At 35.8% G+C, this 25,014-nt stretch overlaps 1 protein-coding gene across 1 annotated transcript in view; it reads left to right on the top strand.

Moving 5' to 3' along the window:
- Positions 1-5,561: 5,561 nt before the first annotated feature.
- The window catches only part of LOC116899235 (adhesion G protein-coupled receptor E4-like), an 82,722-nt gene continuing 63,269 nt past the window's right edge, over positions 5,562-25,014 (top strand). Inside the window, exons 1-6 of the mRNA XM_032900837.1 lie at positions 5,562-5,716; positions 11,291-11,331; positions 11,749-11,878; positions 12,814-12,915; positions 15,175-15,359; positions 24,043-24,210. Coding sequence (XP_032756728.1) covers positions 12,870-12,915; positions 15,175-15,359; positions 24,043-24,210 — 399 coding nt within the window. The 5' untranslated portion in view covers positions 5,562-5,716; positions 11,291-11,331; positions 11,749-11,878; positions 12,814-12,869. The remainder of the gene's footprint in view (positions 5,717-11,290; positions 11,332-11,748; positions 11,879-12,813; positions 12,916-15,174; positions 15,360-24,042; positions 24,211-25,014) is intronic.

Raw genomic sequence — 25,014 nt, 5'->3', positions numbered from 1 at the left:
AAATTGGCTTTTCACCAAAAAATTTGAAAAAAGATAAAGAAGGAAACTCCATTTTCTTCAAGGAAAAAATGACACCAAGATGAACTCTCAGTCCTGAATATCTATGCTCCAAATGCAAGGGCATCTATATTCATAAATGAAACCTTACTAAAGCTCAAAGCACACATTGTGCTGCTTACAAAAATAGTGGGAGACTTCAGCAACCCATCCTCAGCAATAGTCATATCATGGAAACAGAAACTAAGAAGAGACAAAGAGAAACTAGCAGAGGTTATCAACCACAAGGTTTTATCAGACATCTGTAGAACATTTCATCCTAAAATAAAAGAATATAACTTCTTCTCAGCACCTCATGGTACCTTCTTCAAATTTGGCCATATAATCAGTCACAAAATATGCAACAATAGATGAAAGAATATTGAAATAATCCCATACATCCTGTCAGATCACCATGGACTAAGTCTGGTCTTCAATAACAACAAAAATAACGGAAAGCACACATGCACATGTAAGTTGAACAAAGCTCTACTCAATAATAATTTGGTCAAGGAAAAAATAAAGAAAGAAGTTAAAGACTTTTTGGAATTTAATGTAAACTAAGGCACAAAATACCCAAACTTATGGGACACAATGAAAGCAGTGCTAAGAGGAAAACTCATAGCGCTGAGTGCCTCCAAAAAGAAACAGGAGAGAGCATACACTAGCAACTGGAAATCACACCTAAGAGCTCTAGAACAAAAAGAAGCAAATACACCCAAAAGGAGTAGATGGCAGAAAATAATCAAACACAGGGCTAAAATCAACCAAGTAGAAACAAACAAACAAACAAAATCCTATGCAAAATATCAACAAAACCAGGAGCTGGATCTTTGAGAAAATCAACAAGATAAATAAACCCTTATCCAGAATAACCAAAGGGCTCAGAGACAGTGGCTGAATTAACAATATCAGAAATGAAAAGAGAGTCATAAAAACAGAATCTGAGGAAATTTTAAAAACATCATCTGATCCTATTTGCAACAAAATTGGATAATCTGGATAAGATAGAAAATTTTCTAAACAGGTACCAGGTACCAAAGTTAAATCAGGATCAGATAAACCATCCAAACAGTCCCATAACCACTAAAGAAATAGCAGCAGTCATTAAATGTCTCCCAGAACCCCCCCCAAAAAAAACCACAAAAAAGCCCAGGACCAGATGGGTTTAGTGGAGAATTTATCAGACCTTCAAAGACGACCTAATACCAATACTGTCAAAACTATTCCACAAAATAGAAACCGAAGGAACACTATCCAATTCCTTCTATGAAGCCACAATTACACTTACAGGTAAATCACACAAACAAACAAACAAACCAAACAAAGAAAGAGAAGTTCAGACCAATTTCCCTTTTTAATATTGACACAAATACAACTCAAATAATTTTCACAAACCAAATCTAGGAACACAACAAAATGGACATGCAACATGGTCAAGTAGCCTTCATCCCAGGGATGCAGGGATGGTTCAATATATGGAAATACATCAACTTAATCCACTATATAAACAAACTCAAAGGGAGAAAAAAACCACGTGAACATTAAACTACATGGTGAGAAAGCATTTCACAAAATTCAATACCCCTTCATGGTAAAATTCTTGGAGAGATAAAGAATTCAAAGCCCATACCTAAACATTCTCAAAGCAATTTTGGAGAAGGTACCATGAGGTGCTGAGAAGAAGGTACATTTTTTGCTTTAGGATGAAATGTTCTATAAATATCTGTTATATCCATTTGATTCAAAAGATTTTTTAGTTTCTCTATGTCTCTGTTTAGTTTCTGTTTCCATGATCTTTCCATTGACGAGAGTGGGTGTTGAAATCGCCTATTATTATCTTGTGAGGTGCAATGTGTGCTTTGAACTTTAGTAAGGTTTCTTTTACGAACGTAGGTGCCCTTGCATTTGGAGCTCAGGTATTTAGGATTGAGAGGTCAACTTGGTAGTTTTTTCCTTTGATGAATATGAAGTCTCTTTCCTTATCTTTTTAGATAACTTTTTGTTGAAAGTCGATTTTATTCGACATTAGATTGGCTACTCCAGCATGTTTCTTCAGACCATTTGTTTGGAAAAAAAATTCTATCCTTTTACTCTGAGGTAGTGTGTGTCTTTGTCACTGAGGTGTGTTTCCTGTATGCAACAAACTGCTATGTCATCTTTCCATATACAGTCTGTTAGTCTATGTCTTTTTATCAGGGCATTGAGTCCATTGATGTTAGATATTAAGGAATAGTGTTTGTTGTTGTTGTTGTTGTTAGAGGTGGGATTATGTTTCTCTCTCTCTCTCTCTCTTTCTCTCTCTCTCTCTCTCTCTCTCTCTCTCTCTCTCTCTCTCTCTCTCTCTTAGTTCTGCTGTAAGCAACTTTCTTTCTTACTTTTTCCTGGGTGTAGTTTTCCCCCTTGTGTTGTAGTTTTCCATCTATTATCCTTTGTACGGATGGATTTGTAGAAAGATACTGTGTAAATTTGGTATTGTCATGGAAATATCTTGGTTTCTCCATCTATGTAAATTGAAAGTTTTGCTGGATATAGTAGCCTGGGCTGGCATCTGTATTCTCTTAGGGTCTGTATGACATCTGTCCAGGATCTTCTGGCTTTCATAGTCTCTGGTTAGAAGTCTGGTGTGATTCTGATAGGTCTGCCTTTATACGTTACTTGACCTTTTTCCCTTATTGCTTTTAATATTCTTTTTTTTTGTTTTGTGCATTTTGTGTTTTGATTATTAATTGACAGGAGGGATTTCTTTTCTGGTCCAATCTATTTGGAGATCTTTGGGTTTCTTGTATGTTTATAGGCAACTCTTGCTTTAGGTTAGGGACATTTTCTTCTATAATCTTTTTGAAGATATTTATTGACCCATAAATTGGAAGTCTTCGCTCTCTCTTATACATACTATTATTAGGTTTGATCTTCTCGTTGAGTTCTGGATTTCCTGGATGTTTCTCATTAGGTGCTTTTTGTGTTTTACACTATCTTTGTTGGTTGTGTCAATGGTTTTTATAGTATATTCTGCCCCTGAGAATTTCTCTTCTATCTGTTGGATTTTGTTACTGATGCTTTCATCTATGACTCCTGATCTCTTTCCTACATTTTCTATCTCCAGGGTTGCCTCCCTTTGTGCTTTCTTTATTGTTTCTATTTCCATTTTTAAATCCTGGATGATTTTGTTCAATTCCTTCACCTGTTTGGTTCTGTTTTCCTGCAATTCTTTAAGGAATTTTTGTTTTACCTCTTTAAGGGCTTTTACTCATTTTATTGTGTTCTGTATTTCTTTAAGGCAGTTATTTATGTTCTTCTTAAATCCTCCATCATCATCATGAGATGTGATTTTAAATCCAAAAAGTTGCTTTTCCAGTGTGTTTGGATATCCAATATTTGCTTTGGTGGAAGAACTGAGCTCTAATGATGCCAAGTAGTCCTGATTTCTGTTGCTTAGGTTCCTGCACTTGCCTCTCACCATCAGGTTGTCTCTGGTGTTAGCTTGTCTTGCTGTCTCTGACACTGGCTTGACTCTGTTGTGACTCTGTGTTTCAGCACTACTGCAGACCTGTTTTCTTTCAGTTGGATCTGGGAACAAAGACTTGCTCCTGGGTTTGTGTGTCCTGAAACCTCCAGGTTGGTCACGTAGAGCAGAGAATTTAGCATTACCTCTGCTCTCAGGTGTGTCTGCACTTCAGGTGACTAGCTTTCAGCTCTGAGCTCAGGAAGAAACCAGAAGGATCATGCTTCTATCTGCTCCTAGGTTCCTGTATCCAGCAGGCACTAGTCAGGTTCCTCTTGGGCCAGGAATGTGAGCAGAAATGGCACTCTCCCCTGAGCTCTCATGATTGTCCATACTTCTGAGAGCCTGACTCTCTCCCCCATGGGATTTGGGTTCAGAGAACTGTGGGACAGGTTCAGTTCAGTTCTGGGTGCAAGCAGAAACCTTAAGGTTCTTGCTGCTGACTGCTCCTATATTGCTGTATCCAGAGGGCACTAGGCAGGTTGCTCTTTGTCCAGGAATATGATCAGAAGTGGTGGTTTCCCCTGAGCTCTCAGGATTGTCTGCACTTCTGAGAGTCCAGTTCTCTGCCCCACAGGATTTGGAAACAGAGAACTGTGGGAGTGGTTCAGCTCTGGGCATAGTCAGAAACCAGAAGTGTCCTGTCCCAGATGACTTCTGCTTTTGTGTGTCCTGATGCCACCAGGCAGGTCACTTGGAGCAGAATTGTTGGTCTTACCTCTGCTCTCAGGTGTGTTGGAACTCCTGGTGACTCCTGTGTCTTGTTTCTGTTGGTGATTCTTGCACCTATGACTCTTGATCTCTTTCTTAGTTTTCTATTTTCAGTGTTGTCCCACTTTGTGATTTATTTATTTATCTTTTTTCATTTTTAGATCCTGGATTGTTTTGTTCAATTCCTTCACCTGTTAGGTTGTGATTTCCTGTAATTCTGGAAGGAATTTTTGTGTTTCCTGTTTTAGGGCTTCTACCTGTTTACCTGTGCTCTCCTGTATTTATTTAAGGGAATTCTTTACATCCTTCTTAAAGTCCTCTATCATCATCATGAAATGTGATTTTAAACCAAGATCTTGCACTTTCAGTGTGCTGGGATATGCAGGGCTTGCAGTCATAGGAGAACTGAGTTCTGATGAGGCCAGATAGCCTTGGTTCATGTTGCTTATGTTCTTGCACTTGCCTCTTGCCATCTGGTTATCTCTGGTGTTATCTGGTCTTGCTGTCTCTGACTGTGGCTTATTACTCCCGTAAGCCTGTGTGTTGGCACTCCTGAAAGACAAACTCCTTCCAGTTGGAATTATGGAAACCTTGGCACAGGGTCAGCTCCAGGGTATAGATTGAAGATGAAAGAAATTTCTCCTGGCTGCTCCTTGGTTCCTGCATGTTCCAGGCCTGTCCCTTGGAGCAGGAATGGTGGTTTTAACTGTGCTCTCATTGTGTCATTACTTCTGGGAAGACCAGCTCTTTTCCAGTGCAATTTCAGTATGGAGATCTGTGGACCATGGTCAGCTCCAGGTGCAGATGGAAACTTGAAGAATCAAGATGTCTCTTATGTGTAGAAAATATACCCTGAATATGAATGACAGAACTCCACAGACTATCATCCCATACTAAATAAAGCACAACAAAGAACCAAAGCAGCTTAATGCCAGTATTCATTTTTGTCTGTAGCCTGGTTGCTTATGTAATATGAACAAATACCTCACATCCATGTGAACAAATTTTCCTGTTATCAAGGATTGCTTTGCACCCCTACATTACAAGTCAAAATTAGACATTCCTTCCTTAAGTTTTTCTGGAGACGTACTAAAGTGCTTGGATACATAAAAAAAATTTACTGAGGTAGAATAGAATTGAGTTTATATATTAAAGAAAAATTGTTATCTTTATCATATTAGTTCAGCCTAACATAGGCCAAGGGATATTAATAGGTAAATTTACAAATGAAGTCTAGCAGTAGAGACCCTATATTTAAGAGAAAGAGGTACCGCACCATGAAAATTTTAAAAAATTCCTCTTGATTTGCAGATATTGATGAGTGTCGATTGGAAGAAACTTTGTGCAAGGACGTATCATATTGTAGAAATAAAATTGGGACTTACATATGCAGCTGTGTAGTAAAATATCCTATAATTAACTGGGTAGCTGCCATTTTTGATATTGATCATCCTGATTGTTATGGTAAGTATATCCATTTTTTTATTTAAGCAAAAGTAGGTGGGTTAGTAGAGCTTGTGACATCTATGCCACGTTTAGCCAGAATACTAGAGTGATTTTTGTGTTTTCATACCCCATACATTTGTTTCTGTTCTTTTTGTTATTCAATAACATTAATCACTGGGATCAAATTACTATTTCCAAACAATAATCTTCCAAATTTTTCTCCAAAGAAAAATTTCCTTTGATCTTCAAAAGAAGAGCTCTGATGTTTTACAGAAGTTTACAGAACTTTAATCTTGTACTGATGCCAAATTTAGTTCCCATGCCAATTTCTCTTCAGAGTAAACTTCATCAGTTTATGCCAATACTCTCAAGGCTTCTGTAACAAGTGACTTCATGGTAAAGCAATGACAGATCAGCTTCTCAAGATCCAGAATATATTTTTATTGATCAAGTCATGTAGAATGCCATACTTTAAATGATGCTTCATTAATATTTAGAGCATCCATTTACAAATTACTTTGGGTGTACAATTAAAAAAACTTTTTTCATGCAATACATTTTGACATCTTCCTTCCACTCACTCTTTCAATGTCATCTTTTTCTACCTACAGAACTTCAATTTCTCTTCCCTGCTTTCTCTTTCTCTCTCTTTCTTCAAAACCAATAAAACAGATCAAAATACAACAAGACAAATAGTACCATGACAAGAAAAACAAAGAAAAATCTCTCACATGCAAACTTATGTAGTTTTATTTTGTTGACCAAACATACATAGACAGAGTTCCTGCACTAGAGAATAGTTGTTATATGTATTGTCACTCTAATGGGGAATAATATCTTCCCTTTTTTCACACATGTCAGTTCCTTGTACCTTCTTGTTTGGGGTTGGAAATTTATGTCTACTACCCCATTTTAGGGCAGGTTGTCTTTATTTCAAGAATTGAATTTTAACCTGAATATATTAAAATGTATCATATATAAGTAGGAATAAAAGTAGAATTTACTACACTGTATACACATTGCTAAATAATAAGTTATCTAAGAATTCAGTAGAATAAAGCAAGAAATAAACCACTTTTGCACAATTTCTGTGAATAGAGGTCTAGACGGGTTAGTGGGGCTATCTGCATCTGAGATTCTTGTTTTCAATCAAGATTCTTGTTTTCATCATTATCAAAGTTATAATTTCACTGTACCTTATATTAAGGCAGGACCTGCCACTTACTCACACAAGTGCTGAAAGGATAGTTAGATGTTTGTTTTGTTTTTTTTTATGTCTTTGTTTTATGGACAGTATTGATAGATATCCAGGGATTTATGAGTCTCCTCCACCACAACTCCCAAATTGAAATTTAAGTATGCTTCAACATGGTTTGGTTTATTATCATAAAGTCTTTCTTTTAAGGCTAGAATACTGTAATCTAGTGTGATTGATTTTACATTAGCAGCTTTGTGTCTTTACACGCATCTTAGATGTGAGCGCCTACTGAAATATAATTTTGACTGAATTGTTGAACTGATAGATTGACTGTGGAGTTACTTTTCTTGTGGAAATAAATAGCTATTTACCAGAGATAGGGTATCAATAGGCGACGAGATAAATGTTATTACCCACGTAGCTTAGAAAATAAATGAGGGGCAGGCATCACACATAGGCAATAATGACACCAAAAGATCCAATCCAACATGAATGGCAACTCAAAAAATATGCATCACTGAAGCTATTTAATGAGCTTTAGGCACTGGAATGATCAGAGACTTTTCTTTCTTTAGAAGTTAGTACTGCAGATGGAGCCCATGAGAGGGACTTTGTGGATCTTTTAAGTTTCATGAAATTTCTGAGACTGCTATTGCTTATTCCTGAATCTTAGCAAACCTTCATGAAGAATGAAGCTTTTCAGTTCTGATCGAATATTGATAAACCCTTCATTCTATCCATTTTAGTTCTCAAAGTATTTTATTTAGCTCTTTCACAATGTTCTCTAAGCCTATGGTTGGGTGAAATTAATATTATCTTCTTTCCTCTACATGTGAGCATCAGATGACTACCACAGCAAGAAGCACTTATTCTGTGAGGTAGCATAATTATGAATCTTCACATTATATTTCCACTTTAAATAAATTCATTTTCCTCAATTACTAACATTTTGTAAGCAACTCGACAAGCTTATGCAGTAAATTAACAGTATAATGTCAGTGGACTCCATGGGGTCTTTGACTTCAGTCATTGGCATACAATATCAGATGTGGTCTCCACCTTGTGAAATTGACCTTAATTTTCAGTAGTCAGTTATACACATAACAGACAGGTCATGGAGTAATATGACATGCATAATTTATAATCACGAAAAAAAAATTGATGTCAATTTTGCTGCCACAGACCACACTGTACATCTCACCATTTTCAAATCTACAAAGGAGTGTATTCTACTCTGTATCAGCTTGATTTCTCCATGTTCTTTAGCCAACAATTTTGGTGTCATTAGCAATATGGTTTTGTCATCCCATTCTGCCATCCATCCTGGAATATTGGGAACAGGCTTTATGATTTTTAAGAATTAAGTGTTTCTATAGCAAATAATTTATAGGGAGTCTTCCCATCGCTGGCACAAGGATTCGTAATCAATGTTATTTTCTAATCACAATAAGTCTTTGTTTTTAGATGTTTTTACAAATCTATAGGATATAATGAAATATTTTTAATGTTTTAGACAGGACTACAGATGCCTACCAAATTTCCTTCCAATTAAATTGTAGTTGTTTATGAAAATAGGACAATTATTAAGTCCCATCACATTATGAGTGATTTCATCCATTCTATAAGTTAATTCATCAAAAGGACAATGTTGGTATGGCACCATGTAAGGAAGCATTATTCTTTGTTGTCATCCATTGCTCACAGACATTTTTATGTGTTCCGGGTTACCATCATTTGTCTTCTGCACTGCTGTATATCTTCGCAAATCAGCCTTGTGGTGCTCAGCTCCCTTAAACCAGTCATCCTTCATGCTGGCAATGTGTTCTAAGTTAAAAATGCTCTCAACTCAAACTATGGTACTTACCTATACAATAGGTACACCTAACTTGTAAAATGCCCCTCCACCCCCAGACTGGGTAAATATTTTTTCCACTACCTGTCAATTATATAAAAAGCACATAGTGAGAGATGCATGTATCAAATCAAACTTAACCTTTCTTTTCTGGAACTGTTACTTGGCCTTTTAAGACATATAAAAGCTCATTAGCTAAACAGGAGCTCATTAGCTAAACAGTGAATTAGCTAGACAGTTGGCTTTCCAGTAATTTATTCACTAGGGGGTCTACCTTGTTCACCCAGTATCCTCACAGTTGTGTTTTATTGTTTTTAATTTTTCTTCTACTCTTGATTATGTTAACATCTTAGAACCTAATTTATGTGTCACAGCACATCACTCACATCCTCTAACACTTCTTTTGCTCATAAATGATTTAAATATCATGTACCTCAGCAAAGCCATTCAAGCACCATGTCAGGCCCAAATTACCTGATCAATCAACATCTTCCTAAAAATCTGTGATAGATTCCTATAAGTCTTATAAGATGCATCTAACTGGATATTAAATGCTACCTTTAATGCAAAGTTTCCTCAACAATGCCTGTCCTTTTAGTGTCTTTCAACCAATATGTTAATAAAAATTACCTGCTGATAGATTCCACCAATGCGTTTTATGGGACATCCCATCAGAAACTTTCCTTAGTATGGTTAGATTATGCATGTTTTGTTGAAGGAAGAATATTAAATTATATTAATGATTTCTTAGTTTTTGTAGCATTCAGATTGACCGTGTCCATTAGTGTGTCCTATAACCCATTTAGCATGGTTTTAAAAAGAAGTTTCAAAGTGTTTGTTTAAAAGTTTTACTCAGTTCATGTCAGATGCAGAATCATCTCTGATTATCATTGTTTCCAGTTTCTCATATGCAGCTGTTCATAAAATTGTTGGCTGCCTTATGAAATGCAGATTTCTCTTTTGCTTTCCTATAGGAAGTCAGAGCTAATGCTGTCTTCTCTGCATTAGTTAGCTAATGATCTTTCAGTCATTACCTTAGTTTTTCTGAGTTCCAAGGTTTTACATCTAAGGAAGGGCCACTTGCAAGCTTTTTCTCAGCATTATTCCATACCTATCTGGCCATGAAATCTGAAATCAGTCATATATCTCACTGCACTCAGCAAAGGCTACAAAAGTAATGACTCAGACTGCTTATGGTCTCCTCCCACATGTGCTAATTTCAGGTATTATAATGTATTTTATACCCTATAAGCCACTTAGTGGGCATTTCTACACTGGATTGAATGACTTTAATCATCAGTGGTGACTGCTAAGAAGATGGCCACACTGTAGTTCTAGCTATGGAGCCTCCATGCTGAGACAGCTTTGGTGGTATTCTACCTTTTATCACAATGAGAATGATTCCACAAGAAAAATGAGAAGGCACATCGTGCCAAACTATATGAGGAAAAGTAGCCACATTGGGATTGCCTTTGCAAAAATCCATCCTCAGATATACCAGCCACTGTTGTGTGCCCCAAAAACCTATCACAGGAGCCACACAACTCTTTTATTTCAAATAATTTCTGATTAAATTAGTGCCATTTGGTATTTACTGGATCATATGAACAAGTTATCTATCAACTGCAGATACAACACTATTGACTATTCATGTCTATATGAACAAGTTATCTATCAACTGCAGATACAACATGATTGACTATTCATGTCTAACTAACTGAGCTAGTGAGTTTACTGGAGTTGCAAGACTATCTTAGAGAAATTATAATAACAGCATGGATTCTTCAAGGCAAATATACCCAAAAGCCCACATGACACAGATTTTAACTTCCTACAGACATAGAGCTCCTTAAACATTTTTTAGACAGTTCAGTAAGTCTTACTACAGAGGCTTTCCTCTCCATCAATGTTTACTGCTTGTATAATCAAGGGAAGGATGCATGGACCTCCTGTAAGTTTAATAACATCTTCAGCCATTTAAGTTTGTTTACTTACCGAGTTTAAATGGATATTCTTTAGCAGAGAATATTTCCGTTCATAGGAGATAGCTTCAGATAAACAATACCATTTGCATTCTAAAACCTTAATACAGTAAAAGCATGACATAGAACACATATAACAAATATCAAGACAGTAGGAGGCCTTGGGAATTAAAAGATTTGGTGAAAGATAGGGAGAGAAAATGATATAGGAAAAAGTAGCAGAAAATATGAAAAGAGACCATATAAATGTGTATTATAAAAAGAAATGACCTAAAATTCAGGTTTAGAGTACATATTCAACATTTTACAATATTAACATTATTAACATTTTTCTTTTTCCCAACTTCTCTAAAATCCTTTCCTCTCCACATGCAATTTTGTGCTATTTTTTCTCTTAAAAATAAAAAAATACAATCCATTCAAGCAGCAACAAAAATAAAAATAATAACATGGATGAACTGTAAACCAATTAGAAAATTATCAAACATGAAGGTGATTGGAAAATAAATATAAACCAGATGTGTTTTCCCATATCTGATATAAATCTGACTTTTTTTCAGTGAACAAGAGCAATGAAATTGGATCGAAATCATGTACTTCGGTGAGCGGACCAATGTCTGTGGTTGGGAGTCATCTAGTCTGTCTTGTTGGGTTGTTCTCTCCTTAAGCACTACACCAGCTCACTATGGTTATTATGATAGAGTATTTCCTATCCCCAGTCTATTTTCTCCTCTGTTCTGTGTAAAGGTGGAAATATGTGAGTGAATGTCAAGCTTGATTGCCATGCGAATTAACTACAACACTATGTCCATGAAAATTGAGAAACTTTAAGGTGGATGCAGGATATAGAATATCTTCAGTTGTCAATCAACAACTTTTACTAAGTGTCAAATGCCTCACTCATCTCATAGCATAGTGACTAACATTGCTGTCCTCTGGAACCAGCCAACAAAACTTACTGACATTTCTTCTTAAGTGTTGATAATAACCTATATATCTGCAAATATGTGTTTAAAAGGGACTACTGAGTGACTGTGACTCTAAAGAGGATGTTGCAAAAGGGGCTACCGTATATCTTCAAAACACAGAACGTTACATCTTAAATGAAAACTCAGATATACCAAAAAAGAGTTCTACACGGGATATAGGTAAGAAATTTAAAGTTACCTTACTAAAGTGCTGTAAAGAAATTGAGACATGGAACACTCATGGCCTCTGAAGTATAAATCTGCTGTTTGCCATAATTTTATGCTTAATATGTGAACATCTCACATAAATAGCAATCTCTATTCATAAGAAAGAATCACATGTGACTTAATCACATTTCATCCCTATGTCAGAATAGGTGAACTTACCAAACATGAAAGGTTTATTTGGGTTAAGTTTTTCCACTTGGGTTTGTTGATATGTGCTATAGGCAGAGAGACAAAATATAGTAAATTTACCATAAGGCTTAGTATAAAGCAGATAGACCATGTGTCATGGGTTTCTTTTCAAAGGCCCACCAACATTGGTTTACCTCCTACAACTCACTCCACCACCTAGTTTCTAGAATCTTATATCCAATAACGTTAGTTTGTGAATCCAGTTATAGACAAATAAACTGATGATGTTCAGAAAGAATCCCAAAAGCCATAGGTCATGATACCTATGATACTTGTTAGAATCTTTACATATCCCTACTTGTGAAAAGAGTGTACAGCACACGACTTTATGGTAGTGGTCAAGGAGAAGAAAAAGTTCTAATTCTTCTTTATCGATTTCCTTGCATATGTTAATGTTAACATAGCCTTCTAAAACTCCTATCCTCCTGTCACATAAAACAATCAAGCACCTCTCAATTGACAAGTTGGCAAAAACTTGACCACATGCAACTTATCAGGAGGCTTTTCATAGCCAAAGGATTAATGATAAGTAGATAAATTCCCATCTAAGTGATTTTACCTTTTTAAGATTGGAAAACAAATAGAAATCATATTCTCAAAGATAGAATTCTTAAGCAAGATTATCATCATTATCATCATTTATCTCATAGTCATTGTTATTGATGTGTAAAGCCGAACTCATTTTTCATTGCTTTCAGTGTATGAAACTAATAAATGCAAGAAGACAACTATTTTGGAAGCTGGCAACAACACAATGAAGATTAATTGCACTAGTGTCCTCAAAGAAAACAAGAATAGAGGTGACATGTTTATGACCAGCATTTTCTCCTGTCACAGACAATAGGCCAAGGGACATGTATTCATATTTTGCAAAGGATCAGAACTTTAAGAATATGTAAAAAAGATCATCTTTGAATACTGATCAGGCATGCATGAAGATGAAGTTGAGTATCTGTCATAAGAACAGTATATTCTGCAACATCCTCTAAAGTAATAACAAATTTGTACTGCTCTATTTTCTAAAGGAGGACAGGCTTGTCAGGTTTCAGTATGATCCACTGTCATACTAATATTCAATAGTGCCAGAGAGGCATTGCCTTGACCATCATTTCTTTGGAGATTCATTCTAAAATCACTTTTAAAAAGCATTTATTCAATTATCTTCTATCTTAGAAAACTCATATTTGTTGCCATATCTTCTCTCTCTCTCTCTCTCTCTCTCTCTCTCTCTCTCTCTCTCTCTCTCTCTCTCTCTCTCTGTGTGTGTGTGTACACCTAGGAATAGATAATATACTGATCAATGACTTGCACGCCTCAATTGAACTTCCACTTCAAAAATGGAGAGCATTCTGTTTTTGACATAATCTTCAATAAATGCCTGAAAAATGAAGGGGGGATATTAGGGAGAAAGAAATAAGGAAAGAAGAAAAAATAATAGAAATCTTTTAAAGTAGAAAGATCTGGTCCAATCTTAAAAGAGAGGTATTTACTCTGTAAATTTCTGATCACTCCTGCATCATCACTCAGAATTGCTCTGTATAAAACCAAAGGAGAGAACTTTCTAAAAAAGAGTTTATTTGAAAAGTGGAGTAAATGATCACAGTGCTGTTGGCTGATGTTAGTCTACAACAGGAGGCTGTACAGAGCCTGCCTAAAGCTCGGCTCTCTGCCTTGGCATGACTGCTTTTATGCCTTACATTTGAGAAAGCGTGCACCAACTATTCTAATATTCTTTCATTGTGATTCGTATTCTAAAGGGGGTGGAAAATATGTAGGCTCATTTGTAACAGAGTTGGAGTGCTGTTCTCATTTGAACTGCCCACCATCATTCACCAGATATACTCATTTCATTTTTGCCTGGAAATTCTACACTGCTATTGGAGTTACTATTTGAGTAGACAACAGGTTTTAGACATACTTCCCTGTATTTTCATTCATGTCCTATAAACAGTGAAACAAGCTCTTTATAAGTTTATCTATCTTAGGGAGAGAATGCTACCTGAATTGAACATTTCGACATCATTCATTAGATAGGCACCATTTTTAATTTTCCCCATGGAAGCCCTCCTGCAGCAGTATTGGACTTAGTCTTTGTATAAATGGTTTTAGAAACTTTTTATTTTTTCATAATCTGGTGATCACCAATAAGATCTAGATTAATATATACAATGCTAATCAATTTTATTCTAGGAGTTATAAAGCAAATCACTATCAAATATGTTTTAAAAGTAATCTTGTACTATTCTTTAATTTTACATGGGATTGAAAAGTAAGATTTGTACAATATAATGAAATCTATGCACTGTAAAATAACAACAAAGAGAATTAGCTGTAACTTGTGTACTTAACTTGTATATATTAACTTCCAATTTTATGAAAATGGAAAGAAGAGAGAAGAAAATAGGAAGAACAAGTAAGTTGGAATAAAATGAAATAAAGAAAGAAGAGGGAAAGAGGGATATATAGAGAGCAAAGGAATGTATATATAAACAGAAAAGACTGCAAAGGCAATGAGAATAAATTAAACAATTACCTAACCTTGAGAGAACTTGAGGTGGCATTGTACTTTTTCCATAGTCCACTTGTTCTTTAGAACAAACATAATCATGTTTTACAACACACACACACACACACACACACACACACACACACACACACACACACGACAGAGAGAGAGAGAGAGAGAGAGAGAGAGAGAGAGAGAGAGAGAGAGAGAGAGAGAGAGTAATTAGTGTCAGGGTGACAAAATTTTCCAGCTCATAGTTTGTGTGTGTGTGTGTGTGTGTGTGTGTGTGTGTGTGTGTATATACATACACATATATACATACTCATATGCATATACAAGTTAATACATACATGCACATACATATATTTATATAAATACATATGAGTAGATATGGTGCATGCATGAAATTTCATGCTTATTAATATTTATAGTGTGTTATGTATGCAATTTAAGGGATGCCTATTATATTTACTTTATGGTCGTATGTAAGACATTTGGGTAACACCTGTAATACATTGTTTAATCTCCAACAAGATTCCTTTTATTTCATCAGATGAAACTACAGTGGCTTTTATTGCATATAAGTCTCTTGGGAATCTTCTAAATGGATCATTTTTTAGAAATAAAGAAGGGTTTCAGGAAGTAAAATTGAACTCTCATATTGTTAGTGGAGCCATTCGCTCAGAATTCAAACCTGTGCTATCTGAACCTGTAATCCTGACTTTACAAAATACTCAGGTGAGTTTGTTCTCAAAGCATCATTTAAAAACAAATTTAAGATTTTTTTTTTTACTTGATGTGCTTGAGTGTTTTGATTGCCTGGTCATTCCTGCATCATGGGTATATAGTAGCCAGAGAAGACCAGAGTATCATATAACTGGATTTCCAGATGGATATGGGAAAGACTATGGGTGCTGAGTAAGGAACCTTTGTCCTATGTAAAAGCAGTCAGTTCTATTTAGTAGTGAGAGACCATACCTTCTGTGTAGTGTATGAAGGGGTTTAATAAAATTAGCAGAAGGGCAAGAAGTTTTATGTTGGTCATTCAAAAGTAACAGAAATTGCAAAAATGTTGAGAATTTTCAATTTTATGTAACTTCACTAGTGAGATGATTTATATTTACATATTAATAGTCAATAAATCATGGTTTGAATGGAGTCTACCTGTCTGTAGCTTCCCATCTGAAAAGAAGCTGGTAATAAAATAATATATTGAGTTGCACCCCTAGAATCAAATGAGTACTCGATAACTTTGTGGTCACATAGATGCAGTGACATTTGAAATAAAATAAGAGATGCTATTATTGGAAAAGGATTTATGGAAAGCTATGTTTAGTGAGGCTGCATGTGAGATTAATGTGGGTAAGGGACACACACTAATTAAATACACTTCATACATTTAAGTTAAAAATTTTTTTAAATTACAAATGTCAGGATTGGTAAGAATGACAAAAAGGGACTCATTATATATTGCAGTTGAGAATTATTTATTAGTTTATAATTTAAGGAAATAAAAAATAAATTAAAACGAGAAAGGAAACCATGAAGGGATCTGTCAATCATCCTACTCAAGGCATGCTAAGCAGACAAAGGTTTTGAAAAGGTACTGTCCTCCCACATTCACAGTACCATAATAGCCAACATTTGGAAGAAAAATACACCTGTCAAGGGCATGGTATGTCAATGAAATGTGAAAAATTTAATAAAATATTGTACAGCTTTGGTGTGTGTGTGCGTGTGTATGTGCATGTGTGCATGCATGTGATGTAATGATGAATAATGAAAACAAGGGACCATGAACTTGAAAGAGAGCAAGAAGGGGTAAATTGGAGGTTTATAGGAAGGAAAAGAAAGATAGTCAGGCTTCTTTAAAAGAACAGAAAGTACAAAATGACAAAGGCCAAAGATCCATTAGTTGTTTAATTACTTGTTAAGTCCATTAAACTGGATATCACATCAGTCCCAGTACGGTACTGGAGTTCCTGGAATGTCTTCAAGAGTTGCTCATCTACAGTCTACATTGAAATCCTGAAGAATTATGTTCTAACACTAGTGCAAATATGCCTTAGCATCAGAACTGATGAACTTGCCAGAAAGAGTAAGGACAAACAGGCAAAAAACAGTAGCTTCCTTCTCTCTCTCTCTCTCTCTCTCTCTCTCTCTCTCTCTCTCTCTCTCTCTCTCTCTTTCTTTTACTTTAATTGTATTACACTCTCTTTTTTAAGGGAGGGTATTTATTTTTTATTTACATTTCAAATGTTATCCCTTTTCCCGGTTTCCTAACATCAACACCCCATTCCATCCCTCCTTCCCCTTATGAGGATGTTCCTCCTCCACAACAACCTCCCCCTTCCCATTCTAGCATTCCCCTCAATGGGGGTCCAGTCCCTGCAAGAGCAAGGGCTTCTCCTCCCACAGGGGCCGAAAAGGCCATCTGCTACATATGCAGCTGGAGTGAGTACCCTTTGGGTAGTGTTTTGATCCCTGGGAGCTCTGGTTGGTTGGTAGTGTTGTCTTATGGGGTTGCAAGCCCATTCAGCTCCTTCAATCATTTCTCTAACTCCTCCAATGGGGACCTCATTCTCAGTTCAATAGTTTGCTAATAGCAATCGCCTCTGTATTTGTCATGCTCTGATAGAGCCTCTCAGGAACAGCTATATCAGGCTTCTGTCAGAATGCACTTAATGGCATCAGCAATATTGTCTGGGTTTGGTGGCTGTATGTATTTGGGCTTTATCCCCAGGTGGAGCAGGCTTGCAATGTTCATTCCTCCTGTCTCTGCTCTGAACTCTTTCTGCATATCCCCTCCTGTGAATATTTTTATTCCCCATTTTAAGAAGGACTGAAGCTTCTGTACTTTGGTTCTAATACTTCTTGAGCTTCATGTGGTATATGAATTGTACCTTGGGTAATTCGAGCTTTGGATCTAATATCTACTTATGAATGCATACCATATGGGTATTTTTTGTCATTGAGTTACGTTACTCAGGATATTTTCTAGTTCCATCCATTTGCCTATGAATTTCATAAAGTCATTGTTTTTAATAGATGAGTATTACTCCATTGTATAGATGTACCACTTTTCTGTATCCATTCCTCTGTTGAAGGACATCTAGGTTCTTTCCAGCTTCTGGCTATTATAAAAGGCTGCTATGAACATAGTGGAGCATGTTTCCTAGTTGTATGTTGAAGCATCTTTAAGGTATATACCCTGGAGTTCTATAACTGGGTCCTCAGGTAGAACTATGACCAATTTTTGAGAAACTTCAGACTGATTTCCAGAGTTGTTGAAGCAGCTTGAAATCCCACCAAAAATGGAGGAGTGTTGCTCTTTCTCTACATCCTTGACAGCATCTGTTGTCACCTGAGGTTTTCATCTCAGTCATTTTGACTGGTGTGAGGTAGAATCTCAGGCTTGTTTATATTTGCCTTTCTCTGATGACTAAGGATGTTGAACATTTTTTAGGTACTTCTCAGCCATTCAACATTCTTCAGTTGAGAATTCTTTATTTAGCTCTGTACCCCATTATTAATAGGATTATTTCATTCTCTGAAGTTTAACTTCTTGAGTTCTTTGCATATATTGGATATTAGCCCTTTATAGGATATAGGAGGGGTTGGGGATTTAGTTCAGTGGTAGAGCGCTTGCCTAGGAAGCACAAGGCCCTGGGTTCGGTCCCCAGCTCCGAAAAAAAAAATAGGATATAGGAATGGTAAAGACCTTTTTCCAATCTGTTGCCATTTTGTTACCTTTGTGTTACAGAAGCTTTGCAATTTTATGAAGTCCCATTTGTGATTCTTGGTCTTAGAGCACAAGTCATTGTTCTGTTCAGGAAAATGTCTCCAGTGCCCATGTATTTGAGGCTCTTCCCCATTTTACTTCTATTAGTTTGAATGGATCTGCTTTTATGTGTAGGTACTCTATCCACTTGAACTTGAACTTTGTATAGGAAGATATGAATGGGTTGATTTGCATTGTTCTACATGCTGACCTTCAGTTGAACCAGCACCATTTGTTGAAAATGCTATCTTTTTTCCACTAGATGGTTTAGCACCTTTGTCAAAGATTGACTGACCATAGGTGTATGAATTCAATTCTGGGTCTTAAACTCTATTCCACTGATACCTGTCTGTCTCTGAATGAGTACCATCCAGATTTTATCACCTTTGCTCTGTAATACACGTTGAGGTTAGGGGTGGTGATTCCCCCAGAAGTTCTTTTATTGTTGAGGACAGTCTTTACTCTCCAGGGATTTTTGTTATTTCAAATAAATTTGCTTATTGCTCTTTCCAACTCTATGAAGAATTGAGTTGGAATTTTGGTGGGGATTGCATTGAATCTGTAGATTGCTCTCAGCTAAATGGTCATTTTTACTATATTAATCCTGCCAATCCATGAGCATTGGAATGGCCATCTTTCCAACTTCTGAGATCTTCAATTTGTTTCTTCAGAGAGTTGAAGTTTTTGTCATACATATCTTTCACTATCTTGGTTAGAGTCATATCAAGGACTATTATGTTTTTTGTGACTATTGTGAAGGGTGTCATTTCTCTAATTTCTTTCTCAGCCTGCTTATCCATTGAGTAAAGGAAGTATAATGGTTTGTTTTGAGTTAATTTTATATCCAGCCACTTTGCTGAAGTTGTTTGTCAGGTTTGGTAGTTTTCATATAGAACTTTTGGAGTCAATTATGTATACTATTATATCATCTGCAATAGCGATATTTTGAATTCTTCCTTTCCAATTTGTACCACTTTGACCTCCTTTTCTTGTCTGATTGTTCTGGCTAGAAGGTCAAATACTATATTGAATAAGTAGGGAGAGAGTGGGAAGCCTAATCTAGTCCCTGATTTTAATGGGATTGCTTCAAGTTTCTCTCCATTTAGTTTGATGTTGGTTACTGGTTTGCTATATATTGCTTTGACTATGATTAGGTATGACCTTTGAACTTCTTAGTATTCCAAGACTTAACATGTTGAATTTTGTCAAGTGATTTCTCAGCATCTAATGAGATGATCATGTGTTTTGTTTTTTCTTTGATTTTGTTATATAGTGGAATACATTCATGGATTTCTGTATATTGAACCATCCCTCCATCCCTGGGATGAAGCCTACTTGGTCATGATGGATGATTGTTTTGATGTGCTCTTGGATTCTGTTTGTGAGAATTTTATTGAGTATTTTTTGCGTTGATATTCATAAGGGAAATTGGTCTGAAGTTCTCTTTCTTTGTTGGGTCATTGTGTGCTTTAGGTGTAAGCTTCAGAAGAGGAATTAGGAACTAGCCCTTCTGTTTCTATTTTGTGGAATAGTTTGGATAGTATTAGTACTAGGTCTTTTATGAAAATCTGATAGAATTCTGCACTAAACCCATCTGGTCCTGGCCTTTTTGAGGTGGGAGACGATTAATAACTACTTCTATTCTTTAATAGTTAGGGGTCAGGGTTGATGGTTTATCTGATCCAGATTGAACTGTAGTACCTGGTATGTGTCTAGAAAATTTTGCATTTCATCTATATTTTCCAGTTTTGATGAATATAGGCTTTTGCAGTAGGATCTGATAATTTTTTAACTTTCTCAGTTTTTGTTGTTATGTCTCCTTTTTCATTTCTGATTTTGTTAATTTGGATACTATCTCTGTGCCCTCTAGTTAGTCTTGCTAAGGAATTCTCTATCTTGATGATTTTTTAAAAAAAGAACCAGGTTCTGCTTTTGCTGATTCTTTGTATAGTTCTTTTTGGTTCTATTTGGTTGATTTCAGCCCTGAGTTTATTTCCTATCATCTATTCTTGAGTGCATTTGCTTCATTTTCTTCTAGAATTTTTAGGTGTGCTGTCAAGCTGCTAGTGCATGCTTTCTCCAGTTTCTTTTTGGAGGCACTCAGAGCTATGAAGTTTCCTCTTAGCACTGCTTTCATTGTGCCGCATAAGTTTAAGTATATTCCCTCATTTTATTAAATTCTAAAGAGTCTTAAATTTGTTTCTTTTTTTCTTTCTTGACCAAGTTTTCATTAAGTAGAGCATTGTTCAACTTCCATGTGTTTGTGGGCTGTCTGGTTTTTGTTGTTATTGGAGACCACCCTGAGTCAGTTGTGATATGATATGATTCATGGGATTATTTCAATATTCTTGTATGTGCTGAGGCCTGTTTCGTGACCGATTATATGGTCAGTTTGGAGAAGGTACCATGAGGTGCTGAGAAGAAGGTATATTCTTTTATTTTAAGATGAAATGCTCTATAGATTCCAGTTAAATCCACTTGGTTTATAACTTCTATTAGTTTCTCTGTGTCTCTGTTTAGTTTCTGTTTCCATGATTTGTCTATTGATGACAGTGGGGTGTTGAAGTCTCCCAGTATCATTGTGTGATGTGCAATGTGTGGTTTGAGCTTTAGTAATGTTTCTATTATGAATGTACGTTCCCTTACATCAGGATTGAGAATTCATTTTGGTGGATTTTTCCTTTGATGAATCTGAGATGTCTTTCCTTATCTTTTTTGATAACTTTTGGTTAAAAGTTGATTTTATTCAATATTACTATGGCTACTCCCACTTGTTCTTGGGATCATTTGCTTCAAAATCATTTTCCATCAGTTTACTCTGAGGAAACCCATTATCCTTAAGTTTGATCTTCTCAATATTTCCTGGATTAACAGTATGTTTTGGGTTAGAAGCTTTTTGCATTTTCTTTGACAGTTGTGTCAATGTTTTCTATGGTATCTTCTGCCCCTGAGATTCTCTTCTATCTCGTGTATTCTGTTGGTGATGCTTGTATCTATGACTCCTGATCTCATTCCTAGGTTTTCTTTTTCCAGGGTTGTCTCCTTTCATGCATTCTTCATCGTTTTTATTTCCATTTTTAGATCCTGGTTTGGTTTGTTCAATTCCTTCACATATTTGTTTGTGTTTTCCTGTAATTCTTTAAGGCATTTTTATGTTTCCTCTTTTAGGGTTTCTATTTGTTTACCTGTGTTATCCAGTATTTGTTTAATAGAGTTATTTATGTACTTCTTAAAATTCTCTATCATCATCATGAGATGTGATTGTAAATCCAAATCTTGCTTTTCTGGTGTGTTTGGCTATCCAGTACTTGCTTCGGTGGGTGAACTGGGCTCTGATGATACCAAGTATATTGGTTTCTGTTTCTTAGTTTCCTGCATTTGACTCTGACCATTTGGTTGTGTCTGATGTTAGCTGGTCTTATTGTTTCTGACAGCGGTTTGCCCTCCCTGTAAGCACTCCTATAGACATGTTTATCAAGACTTGATAAACCAGAGAGTTGTGAGACAGGGTCATCTCACAGTGCAGGCATAAACCAGAAGGTTTCTGTTCCATACTGCTCCTGTAGGTTTTTTCTTTCATGTCTATTTTATGTTGACTACCATGGGAAGATGTGGCTCTGTTTTAGGGTGATTATCCAGGCCTCAAATAATGCAACCAAGTACAAATTTTCTCATGTAGGCCCAAGCGCTATGGTTTTATTTATTTGCATATATAGTCAACACGGGGCAAATGATGTAATTACAATATAATTTCAAAAATAAAGGTAGTAATAAGACCAGAAATAAGAATCCTTGTGTTTTAGTTGCTCAATCTTAAAGTTAAGTTCAAGAAACCCTTCAGGAGTTCACAAACCCTGGAAAGTAAATGATTTTAATTTTTTTTTCTTTTCTTTTTTTTTCGAGCTGGGGACCGAACCCAGGGCCTTGTGCTTGCTAGGCAAGCGCTCTACCACTGAGCTAAGTCCCCAACCCCATGATTTTAGTTTCTTAACAATAGAATTGGACAGGATTTTGAAAAAAAATGACAAAACATTAGAAACAAACTTTATATTATAAAATAACATTTTAGAGACAATGTAACCAACGAATCTTGAGATTATTATGTTTTATTAATGTGAATTAATTTTACATATTAATGGATTAAATTATTATATTTTCATACATTTACATAATGTGTTTAGCTCACATTAACCCCACGATATTAAAGCATTTTGGTTCTTCTGCTGTGTGAAAGTTTTCCTGGGGATGTAAGAACAAACTTTATTTTATCTCATGGCAAAACAAAACAAACATGCCACCCAATTCCAGTTAATGACGCAGTGATCTTGTAAGGGTAAGAAACAGAGACTGCTTACAGTTGCACAGATATCTAAAAGATACTCACAAGAAGGATTAACCCAATATGCATGAGGTCTTCTAAGATGTAAATCCCTGGAATAATGTATGTGTTTTATAGGAACTTGTAAATGTCAATGACCCTCCCTTTCATAGCCATCCTCACAGCTTTTTTTTTAAAAAATAACTTTCAGGAGGCATGGATTTTTGTGAGTTAGAAACTTCTGAATTGTTTATTCTTGAATATCAAAAATTGAATGTTTCAATCCTGACGACAATACTGTAATACATACCCACTCTATCTTTCATTTCATTTCAAATATAATTATTTCATGTTCTTCCTTCTCTTTCTCTTTCCAGTGCCACTTTATGTACCCTACCTTTCTTTTTCCTCAAATTCCTAGTGTCTGTTTTTTAAAAAGATTTATTTATTTTATTTATATGAGAACATTTTGGCTGTCTCCAGACAAATCACAAAATGTCATCAGATCACCTTACAGATGGTTGTGAGCCACATTGAGGTTCCTGGGAATTGAACTTAGCATCTCTGGAAGATCAGTCAGTGTTCTTAACCGCTGAGGCATTTTTCCAGCATGCTTCTTAATGAAATATTATTGTTGCATACTCATATTTCCAAGATATTGGATCTCCAATGTCATCACTGATTTCAAAGTAGGAAGTGATGGTTATAGTTAGTAGCTTAAGTCTAGTAATCCATATATTTTGTATATATTGGTTATAAAACACAATTTAAATGTATAATATACTTGTGAGTGGCACTTCAGGAAAGATGAAAATGAGTACTAAGTAACCTGTATACATCCATTAAGACAAATAACTATTATGCAGAAACTAAATTAGGCAATGGTGTTATCAGAACTGTTCAACATACTGTGTTAGAGGTAGAAATGAGGAACTGGCCTTTGCCAAGATCATCATGGAGAAGACAAATGGTCTTTCTTCAAGCAGTGGTCTATCACCACTACCCCTCTTTAGTTTATTCTGTGAAAGAAAACATTAAGTCAGTTATGAGTCAATGCCTAGTGCAATGAGATATACATATGTGCAATGAAAGATTTGAAATGTCTACTCATGTGCTTTCCCAATCAAGTGTATGTCAGATTAACCTAGGTAGAGAAGTTACAATGTGGATGTGCAGGAAGAGCAGAGAGATGAGGAAGGGCAAAAGGTGAGTGAGATGAGATGGATATACAGTTGTTAGATTATATACTAGCTAATGTCATTTATCTTAATTAAAGATAAATAAAACTTGGCATTTTGACTTTTCTATTGTTTCCTTTACAGCCCATTGACTCAAGAGCAGAACATCTCTGTGTCTATTGGGAAGGATCAGAGGAAGGGGGTAGCTGGTCTACTAAGGGCTGCTCTCACGTGTACACCAATAAATCCTACACAATTTGCAAGTGTTTCCACCTGTCCAGCTTTGCTGTGCTTGTTGGTCTATCCAATGAGGTATCAAGTCTCACAGGGCTAAAGCATGAAATTGGTGTTTATTTTAATATATATCTATGAAAATACCTAGAGTTATTTGACTGTACATTTAATAAGAGATTATTATTAGAAAATCTATAAGAAAATGAGTGCAACTTGGTTCCCCTCTGTTATCCCCCTGATATTTTGTAGAATTATTGAATACTGAGGTTGATTCAATTGACTTGACTGGCTAGAAATGTGTCCACTGAAGCTATATGCATGACCTAATGTGCCAAAACTCCATGAAAGACAATGGATATGTTTTTGTCAACGTTTATTAGTTATTTTACTACTTCTCTCATAAAATACTGTGACTGAAAGCAGTGTAAAGAAAAACATTCATTTGGCCATCTTGTTTCAAAAGTACACTGTCTGTCATGACACCGAAAGAGTGATATCACAAGCAGATGTCAAAATTTGTCTACACAAATGAATGAAAAAAGGGAACACAGTTATAAACCCTCATAGTCTACCCAGGTGATATACCCTCTGGAATAAATTGTATGCCAGAGAGGTTCTATAACCTCCCAGGAATACACTAAATGGAGATCAATGTTGGAATACACAGCTGATAGGGACCTTTAACATCAGAACCTCCAGAAAGATACAGAGGTAGCTTCTCTTCTCTGGTAGAATTGCCAAACTCTCAAGAAATTCCAGTAGTTGATTATAGATAAAAAATGAGAATAGTATGAATCGCACTATATAGAATATTACAAGTTTGGATATATTGAACTTATACTACTCCTAGATGATTTGAAATGAGTTCAGAATATACAGTTC

Source organism: Rattus rattus, chromosome 4, assembly GCF_011064425.1.
Source record: "Rattus rattus isolate New Zealand chromosome 4, Rrattus_CSIRO_v1, whole genome shotgun sequence".
NCBI lineage: Eukaryota > Metazoa > Chordata > Mammalia > Rodentia > Muridae > Rattus > Rattus rattus.
This window is presented reverse-complemented; position numbering and strand designations above follow the sequence as displayed.